This window comes from Acanthochromis polyacanthus, chromosome 2 (assembly GCF_021347895.1).
Source record: "Acanthochromis polyacanthus isolate Apoly-LR-REF ecotype Palm Island chromosome 2, KAUST_Apoly_ChrSc, whole genome shotgun sequence".
In the NCBI taxonomy this organism is placed as follows: Eukaryota; Metazoa; Chordata; class Actinopteri; family Pomacentridae; genus Acanthochromis; species Acanthochromis polyacanthus.
In genome coordinates this window covers 36,576,041-36,602,669 of record NC_067114.1, presented here as the reverse complement: position 1 = coordinate 36,602,669, position 26,629 = coordinate 36,576,041, and the positions used below count along the sequence as shown (strand labels likewise).

Here is a 26,629-nt window from a genome sequence, read left to right as displayed (position 1 = left end):
TTTCACAGGATGGGTGGCAACCCTACCTCGAGGTATTGAATAAAATTTTAAATGAGGGTTGTCTGTACTGCGATTCTGACAGCCGACAGCACAACAAGAAGGCATATTTAGCGTAATATGTGTATATAAGAACACCTACTCGAGCTTGCAATATCAGGCGTTGGCCAGGTAAACAGGCGTTGTTTTGCACCGGGTCTGCGCGCGCAGCTGCCTAATTATGTATGCATGCGTCATGTGAAAGGGGTCTATACTGTCTCTGTTATAGCTCCATAGAGGACAGCCCAGAAAATTTCATAGTCAAAATGGATTTCACTGCAGTGCAACTTTAAGGGACATCTGAAGGGACTTTCAAACATCCACCAGGTGGTGCTGTTATCTTATCTTTTAACACGCTATATGGCCCGAAATGTGACCAGAATCATTTCCAGCCTGCATGATTTTTCTTTAAAGACGTCAGTCGTCTGTTCCATTAGGGCTTTCAAAGTAAATTACTTCTTAATCATTTTTTATTGCTTGTAATCATCAGTTTAGTAAGTAATTTAACAACATGTATTCCACATTTAAAGTGACATAAGGTCTACATACTGTTGTGTCAGATTGGAGAAAGAAATCTTATGATGGTAGCTCTGTCCTTGTGAGCAGTTGCTGCTATAAATATGCCAATTAAGTCCTAGCAGAGACGGCCAACTCCTGGACCTCTGAACCCAAGACCCACATTTACCAGCTATCAAATGAAAGAGGAAACTGAGAACTACACAAATATGTTTACCCTTTTGAATTTTACAATTGTAAGCATTCTGCTCAGCTACTAAAAAGCCCGTCTTAAAATAATAATAAAAACTAAACAATGTAGCATGATTTTTCAATAAACCAAGGATTCTCAGTTGTCCATGAACCTGCATTAAATTGTCAGACTAATAGTTTGATTTTGTGTTTTGCAGCATCCAGCAGTTTGCCCACATCTATAGCCAGAGAATGGGTATTAAGGCAGGGGTGCTCCTTAAAACCTTGTGGGGAGATTTCTACCTCAATGCAAAAGCAAAGAAGATCATGAAAGGAGCTCAGGTAAGGCGACCATAGATATTTGTAGGGTTTTCTTAACATCTAAGCTTTTACCCATGGTATTCCCACCTGTCTCCTATGTGTCTTAGATGTTTATTTTAACTGTCAAAGAAAGGCTGTAGAGAGACAAGAAGTATGCCTTGAACTGAGCTGCTTTGTTAAACATAGATTCATCAGCTCATTTGGTGTAGTCCCATTTTCCCTTTGACTTTATATTCCAGCAGTATCCATCATGCTCATATGCTATATATATATATATATATATATATATATGCTTATAAGGTGATCTTGTAGTGGTAAAGACAAACAAGCTGCTGAAAAGGGGATTTCATCTGAGAGTATGGCTGTATTTTAGCTTTTGAACTCTTCAGCCCTCCAGGATTTCGCGGGCATTTTTCGTGATTGTTGCGGCCTAAGAGGGCCTAAAATTCCCTAGAGCTTTTCTAAAAAGTTTCGATGTAAGTTGCGATGTTTTAAGCATATTTGTTGCGATGAAATTGCTGAGACAGTGACAATTGCTAAAAAAGTTGCATTTGTTCAGCTTTTGGAACATATTTCAACATTTTAATTGACCACATTTATTCACAAAATAATTCTTTAATACGCTCCAGCTCATTTACACAAAAGCTCGCATACCACGGTGGGAAACTAGCAGCATGAAGTGGTTGGTAGATTTGAGCCACTAAATGATCATTTACTATTGACTGAATCATATTTGGACATATCTGTCAGTGGCTTACAAAGGTAATTTCACATCCTGGCACACACGTATTCCCACAGGCTCACAGCTTGTCACGTCAGTTATCAAGAAAAGCACTCAGAGAGCGCAGTACTCCAAGACAGTTCATTCCCTGACTTTGTGCTGAGCCCAGGCGTGTTATGCATGTGTACTTTATGTAGGGATACCAAATCACCTAAATATGTAGCGGGCGGCGGGAATTGATGGGACTCAAACACCCCCACAATTTAATCAATTGTTCCTTGTGTCATTTCTGATAAGTCCACAGCAATGGATTTGTAGTAGGATCATAACGATGTGATCATCTGCAGGCCGCTAATGTAGTGTTCACTTGTTGTCGTGGTTACTGTGCCACTACCTCAATGGGAAATCCTTATCAAATCCATGGATCCAGACTATAAGCCGCATCACTGCCAAAATCTAATCACTTGTTCCTTGTCATTTCCGACCTTCCATGAGAAGTTCATCCAAATCTGTTTGTCCATTTTTGAATAATGTTGCTAATAGAGGAATGATTCATGTCTGCCGATCGTCACATAACTCCTCCGCGTTCCTTGGTGGAGAAATGAATCTGGCTTACCTTTATTCTTTCAGTGCTCCAGCACACCTGGATGCAGTAGCTTCTATCACGGAGATTTGTCTGGTCTGTGGTCCGGTCTTTTCAGCCGTTCTCCTAATTTATTTTGCGGAAGAGAAGTGTTTGTCAATTGATGATTTTTAAAAAAAAAAAAAAATTTTTGTGTTCCACCACAATGCTCCACAGGTGCAAAACAGTTTACCTCTGCTTTCATGAAGAACGTCAGGGAATTGTTTTGCATGGTCTTCAACAGTAATTTTAGTTGGTAAATAAGAGACATTAGAATGGGACGTCTGGATTTTCAAACCAAAAACAAGGAAGTAAAGTCGGTGACGTATGTGCATTATGTTTGCACTGGAGACTGCTATGATTGATGGAACTCATGGGAGGCAGGCTAAAATTGCAGAGAAGTTGTGGTGATTGGACAAAATTGCAAGATTGCGCAGAATTCGTGGAGATTCCGCAGCGTCACGAATTTCTGGAGGAACTGTGCAGTGTGATACTTTCACATAAGTGCTATCCAGACGCGTATGATGACACATATAGTGATGTCACTGACAACTGTTTAGGGATTCTGCACATGTCTAAGAATTTCTCTGTCATCAGCTGCAGTTAATTTCTGTGAGTGACTTTTGCTGTGATTGTTTTGGAATCCACTCTTGGGTTCTTTGTTCTTTAGAACTTTTTACTCTGCTGTACTTGATGTTTCCATTTCTTTTGCTGTGGTTCTCTTTGTACAGTTGAGCTCTTTTTTGTTCTAGTTCATTGGTCTTTATATTGGTCTGTGTGTACTTAATGCAGGCTGAACTCCATCTGTCCTTTGTGTGATAACAATCCATCAAAAATAAAAATGCAAAGTTTTGAAGGCAGGCAACACAACCCTGCCTTTTCCATGAAGCAGTTAAGTGCATGTGAAGACCATTAGTTGAAAGTTGATAATTGCTCCTTTTATTTTACAAGTTTGGTCAGGAATCAATCAAGCGATTTTTGAATTGTTTGAGAACTACAGGCTTTAATATCTTACCAAAAGATATCAGCACTCAAATCAGAACATCAACAGTCTGAACGACTGATTAGCTCACACACAAGCTCATAGATGACTACTATTTTTATATGGCCAAAATTTGACAGTGAGTTAGGGTTGCAGAATTCATTGAACATTAATCATTGTCCAGGACTCGACATTACTCGTTTAAGGCACTTGTCCTTTGAACCTGTTCAGGCTAAAGTCACTTGTCCTTTGAGAATGACATATTCTGTTTGACTTACACTGGTGCTGCTGTCATAACTTTATTATTATTTCTTATATTCATTCTCATTGTTGTCTTGTGTGTCTCCCTTTCCTGTAGGCCAAAGGAAAGAAGCCACTGTTTGTACAGTTTGTGCTGGATAACATTTGGAGTTTATATGATGCAGTTGTCACTAGGAGGTGGGTTATAGAGTTGTTTTGCTTTCTTAATTAAATGATGGTCTTTTGCAATGTGGTGTTGAATGTGAACATATACATATATATATAAACAAGGCAATGACATCGATCTGATCGTAAATGTGGAGGGGCTTTGCTACTAATGTTCTTAATCTGATTTTATTTACATTTACTGCTGATGAGATAACTCCTGAGAACTGTTCTTAATGAGTTTTTACCTCAAAAATCAGAGATCAGAGTCGAACATACAGCAAACAATGTTGTATTGCTCATTAGCAAAATTTTATATACCCCAACGGTGCTAGAGCCCCAGCAGTTCTATTCAGGTAATGTGTCAGCTAGCTTAGAGAGCTTTTGTTACTTACTAGCAGTAGCACATTCCCAGCTGATTTGCAGGTTAGTAATTCCCTCACCAGCTTTAGTAGTTCCTCTGCTAATACTGTAATTGATCACTACATCACCAGCAAAGGTGAGTAAACTTACTTTGCCACTTCCTGGTGTGACCAATCCTCCTTTCTCAAAACAAGACCGGTGCTTAGTCCTACATTGTTATATGGCACTTTTGAGGTCCTGATATTTCTACAAAATAGCTGGAATAGATCACAAACTGGTCTGAATATGTTACTACCCATGACTCATGTCTTTCTGTATATATATTTTTTCTGTCTGTGACCAGAGACAGGGAAAAGGTGGAGAAGGTGGTGGCATCACTCGGGATAAAGGTGATGGCCAGGGACTTGCGTCACTCTGACCCCAAAGTCCTCCTGTCTGCCATCTGCAGCCAGTGGTTACCTGTATCCCAGGCTGTCCTCTGTATCCTTTGTCTTGTGTCTTTATTTTATGATATGAGCTGAAAGTTACTGGAACAGAACCTAGAATCTGCTTTCACTTCCTGTATCTTTTTCCATTTTATGTGTAATTTTCTTTAACACAGACTGCAGCGATGGTGTGTGAGAAGCTTCCCAGTCCGTTAGACATGGCATCAGAGAGGGCAGAGAAACTAATGAGTGTTGGAGCGCGCCGATTTGACTCATTACCTGGACAGACACAGAAACTGAAAACAGGTACAGATACAGAGGATCTATAGTACTGACTTAAAGAAAATTTTATTCATAAAGGTCAGTCACTATTTGTGAAGAATATTACTGTGTCTGCTTAAAAAAAAAAGGAACCAAATCAGATGTTCATGAATAGTCATAGATCCAACTCAAAATCTCCATGAAATTCAGAAAAAATCAATAACTGCCTTTCAGAAACACATTAAATTAGCTAATTTACCCTGATGCTTTATCAAAATACTATTTAGTCATTTAATTTTACCAAGTCTACAGTTCATCTAACCTTTACAGAGTATTTTTGATATCTTTTGGCTTTAAGCTTACTTAAACCTTACTGTTATGGTACAGTCTCAACATTTTAATCAGTGTTATTTCCAGAAGCAAAGCTAATAAATCCACTCTACAATATGTTCATTTTTCTTTCATATGTTCGCTATATTGGCATTATCCTGTAAGCTATTCTGTGTCAGCTTGGACAGGCTGTGTTAGCCCTGTAATAGATCACAAGGCTAACATAAAGAGAAAAAACATTCATGTCAACAAGCCTGAGTGTAGATCTGACAAATTTCAGTGTGCAGTCACTGTTATGACATTCTATGGTCCCTGTCTGTTAGCAGTGTACTTATAGCAGTGTGTAAGGTTCACGGTCGCCAAGTCACCCGAAGCGACCAGAACGATGCCCGGACAATAAACGGATACAATTTATACATTTCTCAACGCCCGGCTGGGCGACAAGCATTTTATAAATAAATTGAAAGATTTCTAACCTTTCGCTTTGTTGCAGTGTTGCCAACTTAGCGACTTTCCAAAGCGTCCTAGCGACTTTTTTTGTCAAAAGCAACTAGCAACAAATCTGCCGACTTTTTCTGCTGTTTTGGAGACTCTGATAGGAAAGCTCGAAACATTCTGCAGTTACTGTTTTCAACAAGCAGCGGGTGCTGCTGTGAGCTTCTCCCCCTCCCAAAGCACAGGCTGTCAGTCCAGTAACCCCACAGAAGTCCCAGTGACGGTGAAGTTCATGCCGTTTCACAAAGCCTTCATTTACGTTCAGCCTTATTTTGAACACAAAATAAGCCTGAACGCTCCTTTCTTGTCCCCATTCCAGCTGCTTCTAAGTTTAGACACATCCTTTGCTAGACAGCAACAGCGTGGAACCGTTTTCTTTCGTCTTTATGTGAATTTTTGGACTTTTCAGCAGCGTCTTCCTCATGTCAAGAAACCTCTCCTTAGAGAAACACTTCCTGTGCTGCTGGAATGGTCACAAAATAAAAGCCCATAGCATTAAAAATACGCCTTCAAAATAAAAGCCTGAAAGGAACAGTTATTTTAGCATTAGCAAAACAAAGTCTTGCCAAAATTGATGAACTGATGAACAGATATTTATAAGAGTAATTTACACGCGATTTGGTATAAATACATAACGTGCACATGCATAACATATGCCTGTACTCAGCACAAGCTCTTTTTTATTAGAGATTTAATCTGTCGGAAATTATACATCAACTGAGCAGCCTTGGTGGAGTACTGCACTTTGAGTGCTTTTCTTTTTATGTTTTGTCAAGTGCTGCACAGTGAAATGTGAATTGAAAACATAGTTTCCACATTTACTATGCAAGTATTTATCAGTAATACAGTGAAAATGAGAGGAAATGTGAATATTTACTTTGTAAGTCGATTTTGGTGTGCGCTCCTAAATTTTCTGGTTGCGCTCCTAAAAGTTGAAGTTAGGGGCCACTGTGCTCCTAGGAAAGAAAGTTAGTCTGGAGCCCTGGATTAGAGGACACATCAGTCAGCGGCCAGACGGCAGATGAATCGCACATGCGCAAAGTCACTGCAGATCCCATCCAGACTTACGGAGTGGGATATAAATGAAAATGTTTCTTCTCTGTCATACTAAAATAAACCACAGCATTTAGCCTCTAGTACAAAAACATATTTGGTTGTTTTATACTCACTTTTTGGTCTCTTCCACAACGTTATTCCTCTCTCCTACAACATTGATTACAATTACATGCAAACTGGGAAATATGCAAATTAGGCGATGATGTCATTTAGCGACTTCTAGCGACTTTCCTTACTGAGGAGTTGGCAACACTGTGCGCAGGTTTGAGATTCAGCGGGGTCCGTGTGGAGGTTTAGCAGTTGCTGGGCTCCAGAGACTGGCACAATTTGAAGATGTTGATGCAGATGGACATCTAGTTCAACTAAGTTGTGATTGTAAAGATGAATAGAGACTGATATTTTTTTTTTGTAATGAGATATTGATTATTTCGATTCTAATGGTAAGCAGGTTGCAAGAGAAGAGCTCATTAAAAGAAATTGACTTCCTGAGAAGTTATATTTATTTTTTTATTTTATGTAAACAATGCAAAGTACGGGCCACTAGTTTTTTGTACGGGCTACCAGAAATTTAGATTTGGCAGGAGTTGGTGGCCCGTATTTTCCTGTACGGGCCACCAGAGATTTTGACAAAGCTTACACACTGTTATAGTAGGTTATTCCGTTTGCACTCAGCTACATTCAAAGCTACAGACAGCAAAACAGCTTGTTCAGGTCAAAGCTAAAACTAGGGCTTATATAGCCAACTTTGTGGCATATAAAGCGGAAATATTTAAAGACATGCTATTGGGGACATGTTAGACTTTCATTTATTTGAAGAGAAGGGTGTAATGTGGTACTTCAACCCTTTAAGCTTCAGTGTACCGCCGGCGGTACACCTACTAATTTGCATAGGAATTTCAAGAATGTCCGACGGGTGCAAACGCGATTATACAAACACTATACACCGATGGAAAGCTTAGATTCTCATGAATCCGCCGGTATAAACCACTTTCAGATGCGATTACCACAGCGGGTGAGAAAAACACATTTGTCCGACAAAAACAAATATTCATCCATCCGTTCTCTATACACGGCTTCAACGTACACAGCGCGACTCACATTTCCGGGTTTATTATTACACACAAAAAAAAAGATTCCACAAAAAACGGCCATAATCCAACCTTTTACATCCAGATGACACAAGCCAGTAAACTATTTTGTCCCAAACATGTCCTGAAGTCGGTATAAAATCCCCGAATCGGTCGTTTTCAAGGAAATGCACCTCCCGATGCACGTCCAATATTCCCCGTATTTTTCGTAATTTTTTTTATTTAAAAATAGAATATTAGCGATTTTTTTGTACTGAAAACGGCTGGAAATGACTGAAGCTTAAAGGGTTAAAGACTTTTTATCAGGATTATAGCCAAAAATCTTGATCCGTGTTACTTTTTAGTTTATGAAAGACTGCAGAGTGAAAGCACATTTAGTAAATGTATAAATTTCAATCACTCTTACCTATGGAAAATTAATTTATAGATTGTTAGAGTTGAATTTGAGAATATATTTATCATAATCAAGCCCTAGGGCATTAACTGATTGTATATAGTGTCTTTATAGAATAATCTTCATTACATACCCACACACACACATCTTGCTCCTCTAGTCAGTATATTTCCACTCTTACAGCTTAGCACACCCCCTTGTGTAACTCGAGCTATTTCTTATCTTATGCTATGTTTTCACAAAGTCCTCCTAAATCTTAATGACTGTTTACACTCAGTGATTTACTTCAACTGACAACAGCCGTATGTTCACACCGATAGGTTTCAGGCTGTCCTCTGCTTCAATCACTGACCAGTCCTTTCACACTCACAGTTTTACACATGCACACATTTTGTAAGTTTTGGCTTCTCTTAGCTCAGGACTTCACTTTCCTAAAGCGCTTTGTTCGGATGCCGTCAACCTGGAACCCCGCAGAACCCGGACAGGGTTTTAACCGGCCGACGTGGAATTCAACCACGGAGGGCTTTCATCCCCAAACCTAGTTTCAGGGGGCTGTGCACAGACTTCGGTCTCCCTCGAACAGCTCCTTAGGTTCCCAGGTGTATTGGCATCCTTTCTGCGCTTTTTTTTTTTTTTTCCACTCTTTATCTGAAGGATTTCAGTTTTTATTTTAATATGGAGTTCTAAGATGTCTCTCTCATCTAATTTGCCTGAGAAAGTATGTTTCTTTCTCCGTCTTTTTGACTTATTTTTCCTGATTCTTCCACATGTCCTTCCATAAATTTCTCATCGCCTTCTAATACGCTTTGTTTTTGTCCCATAGCTGCTTGTTGTTGAGTTCTCTGGCACGAGACAACGGGAGGACACTAACACATCCTTCTACTGCAGATAAGCTGCAGCGGTGTTAGTTTTTATGAGTCTAGCTCGCCCTTAATCCCCTTGTCACCAGTACGTCGTCAACAACAAGGAAAATAATAAATCAGAAATTCAGCAAGGTATTCTAGACCTTATAATATGCTTGAAGTTCTCAATCACTCTTCACATTCACACCGTGTACACCTTGCCGACGGAATCTCTTTCCTTATGTCGGCGGAATCTTTACATTCACACCGTGTACACCTTGCCGACGGAATCTCTTTCCTTATGTCAGCGGAATCTTTACACTCACACCTGTGTACACCTTGCCGATGGAATCTCTTTCCTTATGTCGGCGGAATCTCTTTTATCATGCTAGCGGAATCTCTTTCTCACCCGTGGTTCTGATCGGTGTCACTTCCTGGATCGGATCCTTGGATTCACACCCAGCGCCGAGGGACCGCTTTTCCTTTCACCGACCTGGCCACGAATTCACGTCCCAGGATTTTCAGATCTCGCTGCTTGGCGACGATCGCTGTCGACAGACTTCGGTGTCGGCTCTCCTCGACGTCGGGAAGGAATCCTCGGATCCGGCTCGAAGGACCAAGTTATATGTCAGAGTGTAGCTCCGCTGAGAGCTCCCACATATCAAATGAAGATATTCACCGAACCAGAAAGACACGGAGACTGTAACTTTTTACTTGCAAGGGTAACAGCACAGTGTAACAAGACACATTAGTGCGAGCTACAAAGACTGCTCCCATACGAAGTTTATTTTATACACAAGCAGAAACGAAAACATAGCATAAGATAAGAAATAGCTCGAGTTACACAAGGGGGTGTGCTAAGCTGTAAGAGTGGAAATATACTGACTAGAGGAGCAAGATGTGTGTGTGTGGGTATGTAATGAAGATTATTCTATAAAGACACTATATACAATCAGTTAATGCCCTAGGGCTTGATTATGATAAATATATTCTCAAATTCAACTCTAACATAGATGATGTGTAAAGATTTTAGGATGCGTGTTATAGTTTTAAATATGATAGAAAGGTTTTTGTCTCTTAGCAAGAAAAGTGATGTGTAACAAATGTTTAATTTGGGAACAATGTTATAATGGAGCAGTTATCATCTTTCACTTCCACTGCGCTGCTACTCCTCTAAATTTTTAAGGAGGTCAAAATAGATTTAAAAAAAGACTAACAGATGACCCTAAAATTAACAACTACATATATATTAGTGTGAAATTATTTGCTGCAGCATTTCAAATGATTAATTTACTATCATTGTTGTATTATGTTGTGTAGCCATATGGGTCATTCAACTGATAATGTATTTCAAAAGTTCTTGCTATGTGTCCCTCTATGGTCATAAGGCATTAAGCAGTGTGAAAAAGAAAAGGAAAATTAAATCTATTGTCCACTTAAAATACATCATTGTCACTTTAATTGTTTTTGAATGAATGGCATGATGGGATAAAATATTTTAGCGTCTGTTGTATATTGAAAGCTGTTTGTTTGGGTAGTTCTAATAAGATGAGTTGTCGTGAGTTCAAATGTGCATTTGAGTATATTTTTTTTGTCTCCCCTACTTGGGTCTTTTCCAGCATTCCTGCAGTGTTCAAGCGAGGAAAATGCTCCAGTTATCGTGTTTGTGTCCAAGATGTTTGCTGTGGACACCAAGGCCTTGCCTCAGCACAAACCGAGGTAATTGTGCATCTTTGTGTAAAAAGGATGATAGTAATTATTGATTATTTGAATAATTGCTGTCAATAATTGAGCAAATTAAAAATATATTAGATAAGACAAAAGACATCCATGTTGTGCATTAGCTGGAGTACCTAAGTATGACGGTGACCACACGGTGATGGAGTCAGGCATGGACTCCACCAGACCCCGAAGGTGTGCTGTGGTATCTGGCACCAAGATGTTAGCAGCAGGTCATTTAAGTCCTGAAAGTTGCGAGGTGTGGCCTTCACGGATTGGACTTGTTTGTCCAGCACATGCAACCAGAATTTAGAGGTCAAGTCAACATCTCAAACTCATTGTCCTCAAACCTTTCCTGGACCATTTTTGCTTTGTGACACAGCACATTATCCTGCTGAAAGATTCAGGGAATACTGTTTCCATGAAAGAGTGTACATGGTCTGCAACAATCCTTTGGTATTTGGTACGTGTCAAAGCAACATCCACATGGATGGCAGGACTCAAGGTTTCCCAGCAGAAAATTGCTCAAAGCATCACACTGACTCTGCCGACTTGCCTTCTTCCCATAGTACATCCTGGTGCCATGTGTTTCCCAGGTAAGCAATGCACACCCGCCCTGCCATCCACCTAGTGTTAAAGAAAATCTGATTCATCAGACCAAGCCATTTTCTTCCATTGCTCTGTGGTCCAGTTCTGATGCTCACATGCCCATTGTTGGTGCTTTCAGTGGTGCACAGGGGTCAGTGTGGACACTCTGACTGGTCTGTGCCTATGCAGCCCCATATACAACAAACTGATGAACTGTGTATTCCCATACCTTTCTGTAAGAACCAGCATTAACTTCTTCAGCGATCTGAACAACAATATTCTGTTGGATTGGAGCACATGGGTCAACCTTCACTCCCCATGTACATCAGTGAGTCTTGGCCAGCCATGACCCATGTCTTCGGTTAACCACAGTTCCTTCCATGGACCATTTTTGACAGATACTGACCACTGCAGACCAGGAACACCCCACAAGAGCTGCAGTGTTGGAGATGCTCTGACCCTGTCGTCTAGTCAAACTCCTTACGGTTGCCCATTTTTCCTGCTTCTAACATATCAACTTTGAGGATGTTCACTTGCTGCCTGATATATCCAACCTACTAATAGCTGCCATGATGAAGAGATAATCAGTGTTATTAACTTCACCTGTCAGTGGTCATGATGGTATGCCTGATAAGTCTATGTTCCATATCTTTGCTTCTGTTTTCCGCTTCTTTATCACTCACATCTCTGATGTAGAGTGGAAAGATTCTTTATCTTTCTCACCCTTTTCTCCTTCCCTCTCATGTCACATTGCTGGATCCTGATTACAGACTCTACTATTGCATTTGTATAGAAATGGTGGGGAACAGAGATACAGTTAGGCTGTCAGAGACGGGTTAGAGAATGAGGAAGAGGGGATAAAGATGTGTGAAAGAGAAAGTGAAGAAAGGTAAAGCATGAGAAGAAGATAAAGGTCATCTCACAATGTGAGCCAGGAGGGAAAAAAACAATCAAATATCTCTGCTAATGAACTAGCAAGAGTTTCAATTGTCTTTTACCCGCTACCTGCAGCAGGCACACATATGCTTTGCTGACATTTCTGTGGCAGTTCATAGCTACAGCTGCCTACAGAGGAGTGGTTCACAAACAAGCTGTTTGTGAGCATGACCCAACACTGCAGTTAACAGTTAGTTTACCTGTTGAACACCTTCAACTCTGGAAATGGATCAGTGAAAACTGGTTAAGCTCTTGTTTCAGATGATATGACCCATGATAGAAAGTATTGCCATGAAAGATTTAGGACATAGAGAGGATCATTTTACTAGTATGTATGAACCCATGAATACATTGAGAAACATGTATAAAATACAAATTGTAGTGGTGTTTTCTCTATAAGGTGTTGCAGTTTTTGAAGTGGAAATGTAGATTTTTGTATTCATACTTGAAATTTTACTGTTATATGCACATAGAATATATGTCAATTTACCATGAATTATTGTCGTCTGTCAGGCCTAATAACTGATTGACATTTAGGACTGAAAGATACATTGATGGTGCATTGGGGAGAATTTAATTTTTTTACTCTTTTTTTTTTTTTTCTGGGATTGCAGTTTTCTTGCCTAAAAAATAGACTTGATTTTTTTAACAGCAGAATGGCAGACAAGGAATTCTAAAATAAATACAAAAATAACAGCAACAGCAAAGCAAACCCCCACTGCCAGTGGTCCAATCTTCTGCTGAAAATAGAAATGCACTAAAAAGAAATTACCAGAGTTGCTGTTGTTCTGCCACCTGTGTACTGTACAACCAGTGGTTTTCTTCAATTAGAGATATGCATATCCACCCTGTTGCTGTGTGATGACTAAGTATTCCATAAACTCAAGAGAAAGAGTAATGCATACAAACTGCTGTCAGCAGAAAACAGAGTGCAATATTCTGTTTGTCGTATTAATGGCTTTTCTTTAAAACTGCAGATTGTTTTCTGGTATGTGAACATAGCCTGTAAATGTCATGAATGTAACCAAACTAAAGCTGCAGTTTCACACATGCACATGAAGCCTTCATGTGTCTTTGTAAACTTGTGGTAACTAAAGCCACAAGAACTATGGCCTGTCCTGTAATGGCCAGGGATCAGGATTGATCCTGACTTACAGAAATAATATTTACATTTAGTGGTTTCCCTGCTCGTGCCACTGCAGATATGCAGTCCAAATAGAAATGGCTTATCCATCAGCCAGGTTAAAGTAGCTGTTAGGGAGAGAACAACCAAAACAACAAACATTATCTGTAAAGATATAACCTAGCTTGATTATTTTTTTACTAAACTGGAAAGAAGCCATGTTCAGTCAAAATCCTTCAGCAGTAAAAAGTGATAAAATGGACTTCACTGACAGTTCTAATGCCAGTATATTGTTTAATTTTCCAGCACACGTTTTTTTTTCTCACAGTTTTCACAATATTTCAAGGTCTGCTTGTGGTTGCGATTGCCCAGCTCTAGTGTTTGGAAGCCATTACTTCATAACCGCAGCAGGCGAGGCCAGAAACCGAGTCCTGGCATTCCCATTATTACCAGTGAGCGAGTCATTTGACCTCTTGAGGAATAAAATCTGATGGGATGCATGAAGCTTGATATATATCACACAGCAACTGTTTACTTAGACGTTTGAGCATTTCTGGGTTGCAATAGATATCGCATTAAATGGATAACCGTCACTTAAACAGCTGTGTTCTTTTGGTTTGCTTGCTATTTTTGATTATTTGAAAGAAATATCGTAAGGGCAGTGAGAAAGCTGACTTCTGCAGTTTTAAGCTAGTAAGTTATAAGTTATGGGTTGTTAAGGTCAGGCCATCATCCACTGGGTTTTACTTTTTTGTGGTTTCCTGTTAGAATCCTGATTTCAGGCTGCGGCCCCATTTATGTCCAATTTATGCTAAAGAAAGGTGCAATCAGTCTCGGAGAGTCAGCTGGGTTACTGCTGTTGTCAGGGGCAAATTATGGGCTGTTTTAAGTGGTTTGTCATCATGGAATTGAACTCCGTACCCAATGCCGTCACTCAGGCCTATTGTGAGCATCTGCGCTGCTATAGCCGCTGTGGTCTTTTTGAAGAGGGTAGAGACACGCACACATATGCTACCACCCCGACCATAACACACACACACACACACACACACACACACACACACACACACACACACGCACACATACACACCACTCTGCACACATAGGTCATGTAGGAAATGTAATGCAGCACTGATTGCGTTTTGTTTTTACAGCTTGCCCCTGAGCTTAAAGTTGATTATCTGGAGTATTTAGGGTCTGGCACCTGAAAAAAGTTTACTGAACAGAGTCCATGTTTTAGAAATGGTTCTATTAAAGAGGCAGACAGAATGTTTCAGGTGCTGAGAAGTAGTCCTACTCACTGATTGTCCAGTACAGTGATGCTGTTTTACATGTTAGACTTGTAATGTATCATATATGGTCCTTTATTAGTTTATGCTTAAAATGGAGTTTACACTAACATAAGTTTTTTTAAAACATTGGGGTCCAATTGTCACACACAGTGAGGATGAGTGGTGTATCAATGTAAAGTACCTGACTTATAGCAAGAGTTGGAAAACAAGCACAACATATGTCATATTCTCGTGGTTTGTTTACATGGCACTTGTTGAAAGTCATACTTTTGTACTACTAATAATAAGATCTCCAGTCCAGGTTTGTGACTTGTGTTTGTGTCCAGGCCATTGACCCAGGAAGAGATTGTGCAGCGCAGGGAGCTGGCTAGACAAAGACATGCTGACAGGATGGCAGCTGATCAGACAGCAGCAGAGAGCCACAAAGAGCTCGCCCACTCAGAGAGTATGTCACAAGAAAGCCAGCCTGCAGGACTCAACACCGGTAAACTCATCTCTTTTCAACTAATCTCTATATCTCACTGTTTATCTTTTGTATCTCTAAACACAGTAATGCTCAGAGATGTAAAATATTGATTACTGCATTTAGTCTGTAGGGCAGTAGCAGTCAGTCAAACCCAACTCGCAGGGACACACGGCTTTTAGACTTTTGTGCTAAGGGTGTTTAATATGTCTTTGCAAATAAAAATCTTAAATGTTAAAGACAGAAAAACATGAAATAACAAGAGAAGTATGGTGTCAGAGAATGTGTAAGTAAGGTGGCTCACTGGGACTCAGTGTTATGTTTTTCTTGTTTCTCTCGTCAGCTATGATGGAAAGTCTGACTGTAAAAGACTCAAAGCCAGAGGAGGAAGAAGAACTGAAGGAGATTTTTATAGCATTTGCCCGGGTCTACAGTGGGGTGGTCAAGAAAGGACAGAGGGTGTTCGTACTGGGACCAAAGTATGACCCCGCCCTGGGCCTAAGCATGGTAAACCCACAGTAATCTGTCAACCTTTACAGTACCTTCTCCACATCTCTTTTGTTTGTCTAAAGCACATGCTGTACATTGGCAACTTCCTGACATATTAATATTATAATATTTACTTGGATGTACCGGTATTTACTATAAGATGCACATCTTTGTATGGCCTGGTGAAACAGAACTGACCTTGCCCCTAATATCTTCTTTTTTTCAGAGAATTTGGCAGGATTTCCACGATAATTTTTGTTCTGTTTCACAACTGTAGATTGGTTCATTTGGTCCAGAACAACAAGAAATGATTGATGCTCTCAAGCTCTGTTTTGCTTTATGCTAACACTAACTTATTGCAAAGCAAGAGGTACAGAGTGATGTGATACAGACTGACAGGTACTATAATGGACATAGACCCAGGAGAAATCCAATTCTAGTGACTGACAGCAAGTTAAACCAAGCATTACTGAACTTTTTGTGTATATTTACCTTGTGGTATCACAGAGAGCCCACAAATATCTATCAGATTAGGAGTATTATTACAACTTTGAATGATTATTAAATCAAAATACAATCCGAAAATATTTTTGTAATTTTTTTCATCACAGATTTTCTCAGTAAAATTCGCACATTTGTCAGTATTATATTCATGGTAATTGATTCAAAACTGTAGCCCGTTACAAGTTGAAAAGTAGAGCATTTGCTGTTATGTAAAATATAAAAAAAAATAACATTTATTTTTTTCTAAAGTAAAACACAGACCCCACAATAGAAGTTCAATGCAAATAGTCAGTACATCTTTCATTCCTGAGCTTCAGATTACTGAGATTTGATTTTTTTTTCACCCCATCCATGATTAGTTTGAGGGCTGTCTGTTTTAAAGATTCTGATTCAAATCAATGATCTAATTTTGCCTTAAAAAAACCAAACAAATATGCTTTTCAACCCAGTCTGCAAGTTTTGAGTTTCAGTGGATTAAATTGTCACAAATGGGTTCAATTGATGTGACATGCACATAAAAGAAAACTCAGGTCCCTGATATAGAAAATCTAGATACCTCCAGTACAACGCCTCTGTGACTAAGGTGGGATGTGTACTGAGACACAGAGGTGCAGCAGTTAGACAAACTGTGAAATTTACTGTTTTTGCTTCAGTCATTTGGATGGAATATATAATTCCAACCTCACCGTTAATGCACTGGTTCCCAATATTGCACCTTTTGTTGCCTGTTTGCTTCTCATGATCATTCCTTCTCTCATCTCTGCCAGGTTCCAGAGGGATGTAATGCATCAGATTGTGTGTCTGAGGTACCTCACCTGTCCTGTTGTTCCATGGAAAGCCTTTACCTGCTGATGGGCAGAGAGCTAGAAGAGCTGGAAGAGGTCCCTGCAGGAAATGTCCTGGGTAAATATGTCTATTTCTTTTCTTTTTTTTGGTCATTAAGTAATTGTGGCTGTTGTTCAGTGCTTTATTGGCCAGAGCTGGAGATTTGGGAATTGATTTCAAATTTGATTTCAGTCTTGTAACTTCCACAAAGCGGAATTATCAACAGTTTTAGTGTTGGCTTTCAATAAAGTAAAACTACTTGAGTTTTCTCATAGATAATGTTAGGTGTCTGGCAGCAAGACACTTCTGTGGCTTAAAGAGAATGTAGCACTCCTAACTGAACCATAAATACAAAAGATGAACAACTGTTAGACAGTAAGATAAAAATAAAGTTCTTTGGTTAAAGCTCCGGTACAAGAATGTGCACATAAAAATGAAAGGAGAGAAATCATCTGCTTGCAAAGCTCTGTTGTGAAAAAATATTCAATTACTAAGCCACTAACAGTGAGCTGCAGCTACAGATTACACTGGTAGAAATTGAATTGCACATTCTACAGTTCAAGTCAGTTCTCTTTTACCATCAATTATGGGTAAATTCAGCAAATATGAATCACTCTGATCCACAGCAGACCATAAGACATCATTACTTTACATTAGTACAGTGGTGCTACTGTGTTTCTCTTCTGCATACCTCACTCTTAAGACTTGTGACCTACATTTTCACTCAAATCTAGATTCCCAATTCTTAACGTTACAGCCCTCTGACTGTCCTCCAAGTTTCTGTTGGAACTCGTGCTTCTTCCTACATACCTTTCTCCCTTGACTCAGCTGAATAATTATGTGTTCTGGCTAAGCAGCTGTACACATGTTTACAGTCTTTGTCTGGTAATCATTCATATAATTTCTGTGTGCGTTCTTGATTTGAGTTAGTAATCTCTGTAAACCACTCTGTCAGCTGACTTTATTTTCCCCAGATCATGCCTTTTTTCTAAAACATATCAATGAATGCCCTCTTTCCTCAGGTGATACATTTCGATGTATATTCCAGCTCATTTCCCATTGTCCTGCTGCCTAAAGGCTCCAGCCTGAGTAGTTGGCAAAGATCAATAGTCTGGGATGCATGTATACTCTTTAAGTCATTTTCTGACCAGGTAGTAATAGTAGTCTAGATGTAGCTCTGGCACTTTACTACAATTAGGTATGTTTTGTTCAAAGTGGGCAGTTAGAAGCCAGGTTATTTTTATGACCTAACCAATTCTTTATATTCACTCATATTTTATGTGGAAGTGACAGTTGCATTTTTGGTAACCTTTAGTTCGAATACTTACATTAAACTGGCATATCACTGTGTCCTGATGGTCGACTGGATTTATTTTGGATTGTCATAGGTTCTTGTATGTCTTTGAGCTGCCAGTAGCTGTTTGGTTCATAAAAGATTTTGAGTGTTAAAGATAGATTTTAGGTAGATTTAAGATGCCTGTCTTTGAAGCCTTTCTCTCAGCGCCATAGTAAGTAATATGGCTTTGACTTTAATGCATCTTTGGTTTGCATTCAATAACCGGTATGCAGGATTAACATAGCCTGTGCCATCAGAAGTTGATGTACAGTAAACAGCTGGCATTAGCATGGGACAGAATACATAATAGGAGCAGTGTATCAATAAGACGATCTGCACTTGATTGGGCATCACAGCTCCTTATTTAGCTCGCTGGAGATGGATTTGAAAATATTTGCAGCTGCATGTTAATGGCCTGGTTGCACAGATATAGACTCATTGAATGTCAGTATCTGATAGGTCAAACTTACAGTTGTAGACATGTAATATGTTCACATCATATTGTGAGCAGAAATTGTGTATTTTGTTTTTGGAATATGACTTGGACAATTTTATTTATTTTTTTGCTACTCTGGTGCTGAATGACTGACTGCTTTAGTTCAGACTGAAATATCTGCTATTTATTGGAGGGATTGGTCCCCAGAACTCCCAGAATATGAATTGGTAGGATTTTGATGGTCCCTTTACTTTTACTCGAGGTTACCGTTTGGTGTAGAGAATTGATTCACACTTTGCACTGATTCCAAAGAAATCAATAACAAATTGTGATTGTGCTCATTGGTTTGGTTCTTGAATACATTTTATTCATGTTAGTTTCCATGCATTTTATTCATGTTAGTTTTCATGCACCATTGGTCATGAAAGTTAAATGCATGGAGGTCTTCTTACGTCCTGATACATTTGTCCTCATGAATCATGAGTCTAACTTAATTCTCAGTTCACCTACTGTTGCTGAATTGATTGATTGTCAGGTTAACAGTAGAAATTGTGTGATTGTCCTCTCGCAGTCACCTTAATTTGTGCTATCCTTACAGCAAAGTAGCCAAAGTAAAGTCTCAAATATTTGAGAAACAAGAAAAAAAAGACTACTGTTGCTACAGTTATGATTACTTTGTCTATGTTTTTACAGATTTTTTTATTTGTATTTTACTTCCTTAATTACTTACCTCAAAACATAGTATCTATACTACTATACAGTACCAGTCCAAAGTTTGGACACACTTTCTTGCCATACTATGGATTACTACAGCAGTCAAATAAAGCTGTCAACTGTACTAACCTTACCTCTGTACAGCACAACTGATGGTCTCAAACACATTAAGAAGGCAAGAAATTTCACAAATTGACTATTGACAAGGCACACCTGTAAATTCAAAACCATTTCAGGTAGGGCTGGGCGATATGGCCAAAAAATAAAATCTCTCTTTTTTTTTTTTTTTTTTTTTTTTTATATAGTCATCTTGGATGATTACGATTTTAATCGATTTTTGTTGTTTCTTTGCGGTCTGTTTGCTATGGCTAGTGCTAGCCATGCCGCACTCCCGTAGCTGCGGGCACTTTTCCCATTCTTTAGGATGCCTCTGCCGGAGGTGCTGAAAGAGGTTAGTTGTGCTGCTACTCTTCGTTTTCACAGTACTTTTGCAAACCTTGCACATGACTGTAGTTTGCTCTGTGTCAGTCTTGTCAAAGCCGAACCACTTCCATATAATCGATGTAACATGAGGCCCTTTTCTCGCGACCAACTCTTCGTCTGCTGTTCTGTCCATCATGATGGGGCCGCAAGTGTTTTGGCGGAAGGAGATGAGAGGCAGAAGCAAACGCCAGGGCACAAGTCGTGAAAGGCAGAGGAAGAATCTGTATTGTTATATATTTAAGCTCGCCTCGATTTTACGATTTGGCAAATTTTCAAATCGTCAGGTTTTAAAAACGCAAATTAATCGAATTAATTCGATTTATCACCCAGCCCTAATTTCAGGTGACTACCTCATTGAAGCTCATCCAGAGAATGGCATGAGTGTGCAAAGCTGTAATGAAAGCAAAAAGGGAAAGGTCTACTTTAGAGAATCTAAAATATGAAACCTATTCTCAAATGTATAACACTTTTGTGTTTACTGCATAATTCCATGTGTTCTTTCATAGTTTTGATGTCTTCAGTACTAATTTACAGTGTAGAAAATATTACAATAAATATAAACCTAAGTGACATTAATTTTTGTATAGATAGTCATGATATTCAGGGGTTTTATCTCACCAGTTCAGTCAGAACACTTGCACAGTTTTGCTACTATTTGTTGCTGCAGTATGCTGTGGAGTTTGTTGGCATCTCTGCTCATGTGATGTGATGTGATGCTCTGGAACAAAACTGAGCTAAATTAAGACTGACATGACTTGCAAATTCAACACCAATTGGAGCTCAGTGTTTCATTATTTGTTTTGTTTGTCAGCCCCCCCGCCCATTTCTGACATTATCGGCCTAATAGATCAGAATGGACAGTGGCTTTCATACATATAGCACACACTATTACTTCTATCACTGTTGCTTTCTCCCTTTTCACTTCTCTTTATTCTGGTCATGTGTTGCAATCTTTGAATGCAGCAAATTAGAGTGTTCACCACAGATTGACACATTATAGAAACACTTGGTAGACACGTTTCTCCTTGTTTAATTCATCATTGCTAGCTGTGGTTGTTAGTAATGGTGAAATGGTCAGCTTGTTTCTCCAGGGATTTCAGTGCATTCCGCCAAGAAACTTGATGACTAAATAGAAAGTTGAACTAGTGGCAGGCAAGACGGAAACAATTTCTGCCCTTTATAGAAGCATGGATTCACTCTGTGTGTTTCAGCCATGTGGGAGTCATCATTCCTGGCCTCTTACTAGACTGTGATCAAGGGGGAAGATACTGGTGTATCACCAGTGTGTAAACCCCACCAGGCTTGGGCTTGATTAGCTCTCCATTATTATCCAACAGCTGTAACAAGTAATTAGAGAGGGGTAGAAGCCCACACATGCAACTTTCTGACACACAAGGCAACATTTTATATGGAAAAGATCATATTCCATTTAACCACATGATGGCACTCTGTACAGACTGCCTCACAAAGCATTACATTACTCTGTGAGTGTTTCTGCAAGCCAGTGTGTTATGATGGTGAATGTAGGAGTGAGACACATACGCACTCAAAGGCAGATAGACAAAGGAAAGGCTGCCGATGTACTGCATGTGCTGTATTGTGCTGCCCTCCCCAGTCACTTCCTGCCAGCTGTTGGAAACAGCAGTCTCAGGAAATGAACTCAGTCATTCTCTGAAGGTTTTCCCCTCCAAGAGAATGTCAGGTTGCAGTCTGTGATCAATCGATTGGTTGTTTAAGAATTGTAATGAAGTGCTTACATTAGTCATTTACTGCAGCAAGGATGAGCATTTTTGTCAAGCTTTGTTACATGCTTATTTATGAACTGAACACATTTTTTAAGAACCCTTCTTGTTTTGGAAGATTGCATTAACACGGTCGACACAGACACAACAGAAGTGACCGCACTCCTGTGCAATAACATATTTAAATGTCAGATAATTCAAAATTAGAGGAATTGCATTACTTTTAAGTTGAGCTAAGGTTTTTAAGGCTGCATTAAAAATTTAAAGTTTCATTTCACTATATTAAAGATACAAGCCGCACAGCAGGCATTCAACGCAGCTGAAGTCACTACATCTGTCATTACAAAGATTCAGAACTTATTTTTTCAGTACTTCCCATGGCAACCTTTATTTTTGATGATAGACTAGTCTTTCTCTAGCCTAGCCGCGCTAGACCCAGCTCTGAAGACGCAAGGGTCTAGGAACTCTTGACAGGGAGGGAAGCGGGCTAAAAGGTTGTCTTTCAAATCACTCTGCAGCAATTGGGTAGGTATACAACCAATCAGCGCAACGAATAGGCTGACATAGTTCCTAGAGCGCCAGAAATCAGAGGATGCGGGAGTTCGGTGAAGCCTTATTTATACAGTCAATGGGTGAAGCTCAAGTATATTACAGACATGTTAACAGAAAGATTATTCAGAGTCGGTGCTAATGGAGCTCAACGACTGTTGTCGTTTTTGTTGTCGACCCTGGCAGAGAATTAAATTTGTTGCCGTGGGTTGTCTAGCGCGGCTAGGCTAGTTGTCTCCGGTTGTTTCTGTCAGAATCGTCGCGCCTCTGTCGTCACTTAGTTACACCCGCCTTCTGACTCTACACTTCATGGTGATTCATCGGCCAGTTTTAGGAGAATCCAACCTCTAGGCTTACCGAGGGTAACTAGACCCACCCTGGCAGAGAATTAAATTCGTTGCTGTGGGTTGTCTAGCGCGGCTAGGCTAGTCTTTCTCAGCAAGGTTGATACCCACCATTGTCAGATGTATCAATATTTATCCTGGCTTACTCCATCATCTAGAAGGCAATTCCACTGGTTACTTTTTATATTCAAATGTATTCATTTCAAGTGCCCATATTATTTAAAACAATATTTAATTCCATTTAGATCTTTATATAATTTGAGACATGTGTCTCAAATATATTTTGTTACTCCGAGGACCAATAAAGCAATTGGTAGACTCTCATTTAGTTATAAAGCTCCCTCAGATTGGAATAATCTTCCTACCTCTGTCCGCTCAATAATGTCCTTCAATTTGTTTAAAAATGCTGTTCTGCAACATTTTCAAAATGTTTGTAATTGTTTTTGAATTTAGTTTTGCTCGTTGTATGTGTTTATTTACTTATGTGTGTTTTTTTGTATTTTTTATTATATGTATGTGTATGTGTATGTATGTATATATATATATATATATATATTTTTTTTTTTTTTGTACTAACCTATTTTTCTTTATTCAGTTATTATTATTATTATTATTATCATTATTACTATTTTCTGTTAATTTTTGAGGAGAGTTAATTGCCCCATGGGAGTTTGTGTGGGTGTGTGAATGTGTATATGCATGGTGTGTATGTTGTATGTGGTAGGTGTCTGCTTGTGAGTTGGGTAAATTTAAAACTTTATTTTATTTGTTTTTCATTTGTTACAGTCTGTACTGTGCAATGCATGTACTGTCTCTGTCTTATTATTTTGTTTAATGATTAGGACCCCCTCAAACGAGATGATTCATCTCAAGGGGTAATCCTGTGAATAAAGAATAAAGAATACCGACATTGCACATATTTCTGGAAATTTCCTACGATTTTTCAGTGACAGGCATATGGTGCTTTGAAAAAGTATTTTCCAGAAAATACTTTTCTATATTTGTCACATTTAAATATTTCAGATCATGAAATTAATTTTACAGAGACAAAGATAACTCAAGAAAACACAAAATACAGTTTTTAGATGATGATTTTGTTTTTTGAAAGGAAAATGCTGTTCAGCCCTTCTTGCCTGATGTGAAAAAGTAATGGCCACCTTAGGTACCAATCTACTAAATGATCAAATTCATCTGCCGACTGGGTTCAGTTTCACCATCCACACCCTCATGTTACTACGGCCAGGCTTGTTGAATCTAAACATCTCTAAATAGAACCTGTCTGTCATTGTGAAGTAGCTAAAGGGTCTCAAAAAGCAGCACGTGATGCCATTTTCTGAAGACATTTAAGAACCGATGTGAAAAAAAGTCATTGACATTTGTTAGTTCAATTCAATCCAATTTTAATACTTTTTTGAGACACTGCATATCCACAGGCGTTTGCAATTTTTTTAATAAATGTCATCTGACCACATTTTTTGCACTCATGCAGCTCCGTACCATCACACTCCCACAATGATGGTTGGATATGCATCCACTTTGTTAGTCCTGCTCAGATTTATGCCAAACATCTTGACCCCGTCAGAGCTGAACAATTTTTTTGTGGTCACATCTGATCAATTAATATGTTCTCAATATTTATCAAGTTTCTTTTCATGTTCTTCAAAAAAGTTTGACTTTGCAGTTTTGCGGTGGAGAGCACATTTTTATTGCTGTCCCTAGAGGTTGGCATCATGCACTTTACTGTCCTAGTAAGTCTGATTTCCATTGATAACCCTTGTGCCAAGTCTGAAGCACCTGCCTGTCTGTTTTTCAGAGCTAGATTGTGTAAGTAGTGCACTGTCTGTGGTGACTTGTCAGAATGACGATGCCGCAGCTCTGCCCTGGTGCTGTGGCTCGTTCTACGCCTCCCAATTTGTGGTCACTATTTTTCCAAAACTGCGAAAATTGTGGTATTAACAGGTAAACTATGTTCATGTGTTTGGCTAACTGGAAATCACAGATGCACTCAGTTTTGTTCAGTAATCTTTTTTTTATTTATTTATTTTTACCTGCATGTCATTAGTTATAGATGGGTTTGCTTTTGTTGCATTGAGTTTCTACTTTTGATGCCTGTAGTTTTTCAAAAGAATTTGTTTTTTATTCATCGGAGAAAATTCTTTCCTGCAAGGTGATCCAATTTTTAGTCATTTAACATTCAGTGATGTTGCACAGAGCTATACACACTTCCGTTGTTTACTGTATTATCAGAAAAAGTTGGTACTTAATGTGGGTCATTGAATAAGACTGCATTGCCTTTCAATTGTCCTTTTGTCTGTCTCTAAAATCATATTTCTTTTATTATATTCTCAGTTTTATTTATTGAAGTATACTCCTTGTTTAGTTTCACTCTTATTTCATCTTGACAAATGTTTATTTTTCATCAAAGTTTATGTTAAATATAATGCTGGCGTTCTTTCATTTGTAGAAACTGGAATGGCCGTCACTAGTTCCAACGTGAGGCGAAATAAAGCTGAAATGTAGTTTCTGCTGATAAACAGAGACTCTTTTAAGAGTCAATGCACACATCTCCTAAATCTTCACAATGTGATTCAAGATTCAAGACCTTTACTTATCACAAACCTGTTCCAGACCGAGTGAACAGTGGAGTGGAATCATTGGCTGATCTTAATTCTTGCCAGTAGGTGGAGTTGGAACAAAGCAAAAAAATACACTTCTACTGTTTTTTGTATGTCTATTAGAAAGAAAGAGCCATGCAAATGTCTCAGAACCCCACCTGTGCTTGTTTATTTGCTTGCATCCTGGGGAGACATGGTCCAGCCATAATTAACTTTTGGGGAAGAGCTGCCCTGTGCTGTGTGGGATTGATGTCTGGACACACGTCCAGACATCAATCCCACACAGCACCTTTGGGAAAAACTGGAACGGCAAACGTGAGCCAGACTTTCACCATGTTCACAGTTGGACCTCACTAATGCTTTTGTAGCTAAATAAGAGCAGATCCCTGCAGCAGGTAAAACGTCTGGTGGAAAGGCTAATATAGCAGCAGATCAGTGCAGAGCAGTTGTGATCAAATGTTTACACACACTTGTAGAGACTGTGTGTGCCATGGCAGAATTTTCAATAACTCCTATAGCTCTTAATTTTCTGGAATCATGAAAACACATCTTTGACACAAAAAGCGATCATGCATTTTGGTTCTTTCATAGTTTTATTTTTGAAGTTTTAAAAATATGACAATCTGCTTTATCAAAAACATACATACAGCAATTTGAATTATCACTTTTGGTGATGTGGAGAGTTGTTAGTCAAATTTTCTTAGTGGCATGACCTCTTAACTTATTGTGAGTAATTCTAATTGATTTCAGCTGCTGACTCCTCTGAGCCTCTTTGAATAGGGCCCGTTTGATACACTCATTAGATCCAGCCTCAAATACTACAATGAGAAAGTCTGAGGATCTCAGCACAGATTTGCACAGAGTGCAAACAACTGTTGTTAGTATAAAGTACCTGGTAAAGTTGTGTCACCACCATGATCAGAAAGAAAATGCAAAATATCACCTGCTGCTGAGAGAAAGTTAAGCATCCTTTCAGATATGCACTCCGTTCCATTAGTGTTGCAGACGTTTCACATGTTGGCTTTATGTCTGAATTCGCACCTCAGTCACATTTCTGTAAAAGTTTCACTCGCAATCTTATTAGGTTGGACCTAGTAACATTTCCTTTTAACTTTCAATATGGCACAAGTGTGAACTGAACTGAAACAATGGGTGGACATGCACAAGCAGTGGTGTTTTGAGTTGTTTGAAGTGATTGAGAGAATGATTTTCCCCATTTCAGCTTCAATATTTGTCCGAAATCATCGCATACATGCTGAATATACAGCATGTATATACAGCAGTTTGTGTGCCAAAGTCATGCCACATCCTTTTTACACACTTTGCTCTACAATTGTCTAGTAAGCAGCAACGTGAAATTTCTATATTAAAAATACTGGGATGAAAACAGACAGAAACAGCTTAAAGATGAGTGATATTCACCAATAATGAATGTAATCCAAA

At 39.0% G+C, this 26,629-nt stretch overlaps 1 protein-coding gene across 1 annotated transcript in view; it reads left to right on the top strand.

Annotated features, from left to right (window-relative positions):
- The window catches only part of efl1 (elongation factor like GTPase 1), an 85,726-nt gene that overhangs the window by 17,085 nt on the left and 42,012 nt on the right, over nucleotides 1–26,629 (top strand). Inside the window, 8 exon segments of the mRNA XM_022217237.2 lie at nucleotides 942–1,065; nucleotides 3,728–3,807; nucleotides 4,481–4,617; nucleotides 4,746–4,868; nucleotides 10,648–10,747; nucleotides 15,013–15,170; nucleotides 15,493–15,656; nucleotides 16,910–17,045. Coding sequence (XP_022072929.2) covers nucleotides 942–1,065; nucleotides 3,728–3,807; nucleotides 4,481–4,617; nucleotides 4,746–4,868; nucleotides 10,648–10,747; nucleotides 15,013–15,170; nucleotides 15,493–15,656; nucleotides 16,910–17,045 — 1,022 coding nt within the window.